This window comes from Monoraphidium neglectum (genome assembly GCF_000611645.1).
Source record: "Monoraphidium neglectum strain SAG 48.87 unplaced genomic scaffold scaffold05828, whole genome shotgun sequence".
Classification (NCBI taxonomy): Eukaryota; Viridiplantae; Chlorophyta; class Chlorophyceae; order Sphaeropleales; family Selenastraceae; genus Monoraphidium; species Monoraphidium neglectum.
The window spans coordinates 1,982-2,943 of record NW_014007803.1 but is presented as its reverse complement, the minus strand read 5'-3'; the positions used below and the strand labels follow the sequence as shown (position 1 = coordinate 2,943).

At 66.2% G+C, this 962-nt stretch overlaps 1 protein-coding gene across 1 annotated transcript in view; it reads left to right on the top strand.

Annotated features, from left to right (window-relative positions):
* Nucleotides 1–101: 101 nt before the first annotated feature.
* MNEG_15953 (Monothiol glutaredoxin-S12) overlaps nt 102–962 on the top strand; it is a gene marked incomplete at both ends in the record, with an annotated part of 1,316 nt that continues 455 nt past the window's right edge. Inside the window, 3 exons of the mRNA XM_014035577.1 lie at nt 102–176; nt 397–519; nt 725–832. Coding sequence (XP_013891031.1) covers nt 102–176; nt 397–519; nt 725–832 — 306 coding nt within the window. The remainder of the gene's footprint in view (nt 177–396; nt 520–724; nt 833–962) is intronic.

Sequence of the window (962 nt, the reverse complement as noted above, 5' to 3'; positions counted from 1 at the left end):
GGTGGGAACTTGCCTGGGGGAGGAGGGGTGGCACGACCACCAAGGTGCAGCCGTTTCGGTGGTGGGGTGGAGGGTCGGGCGGAGGTTTGGGGTGTTGCGGGATGGGGGACCCGGCGGCCCGGCCGGCCGTTGAAGGGTGCTGCCTGTTGGGTTTGAGCGGATCACGGGATGCCCGGGTTTGGAGGGGGGGTGAACAAGGGGATTCGGGGCTGTGCGAGGCGAGCCACGCTTGCAAGTGTGGCTCGAGGCGGTGTGCTCAGGGGATACGCATCAGCCGGCCTGGGGGCTGGGCAGGAGGAGCTTGTGCTGATGTGCGGTCGGTGGGCCTGCTGCGTTGCGCGCGCCCCGGCTGCTCACGCCCCGCGCCCCCCCCCCCATCCACGCTGTGCTGTCCAGGTGGTGGCGTTCATCAAGGGCACGCGCACCCAGCCCCAGTGCGGGTTCAGCTACAAGCTGCTGTCGCTGCTCAACGACTGCAAGGCGGACTACGAGGTGGTCAACGTGCTGGACGAGTTCCACGTGAGGCCCGCTGATCCGAACTGATCTGATCTCACCTGATCTGTGCAGCTCTGCAGGCTCCACGCAGCACACAACCTTTCGCACACCCCAGGCTCCCAACTCATTCGATGTTGCCGGTACCTTCCCCGGTGAACTCGCTCTCCCTGTTCCTCCAAAATCACAAGCAGCGCCCTGCTCCCTTCCCCCAAACCCTCCTGGGCCCCAGAACCCTGGCCTGCGTGAGGCCATCAAGTCGTACAGCCAGTGGCCCACCATCCCGCAGCTCTACGTGGACTCTGAGTTTGTGGGGGGAGCCGACATCGTGGAGCAGATGGTGGGGGCACCCTTGATTTTTTTTGGGGGGGAAGGGGTGGGGGTGGGAGGTAGGGAAGGGGAAGTGAGGGCCGCGCAGAGGGGTGGGCTTTCGCGGGAGTGGCAGGGTTTGGGAGGAGGGGGAGGCGGGG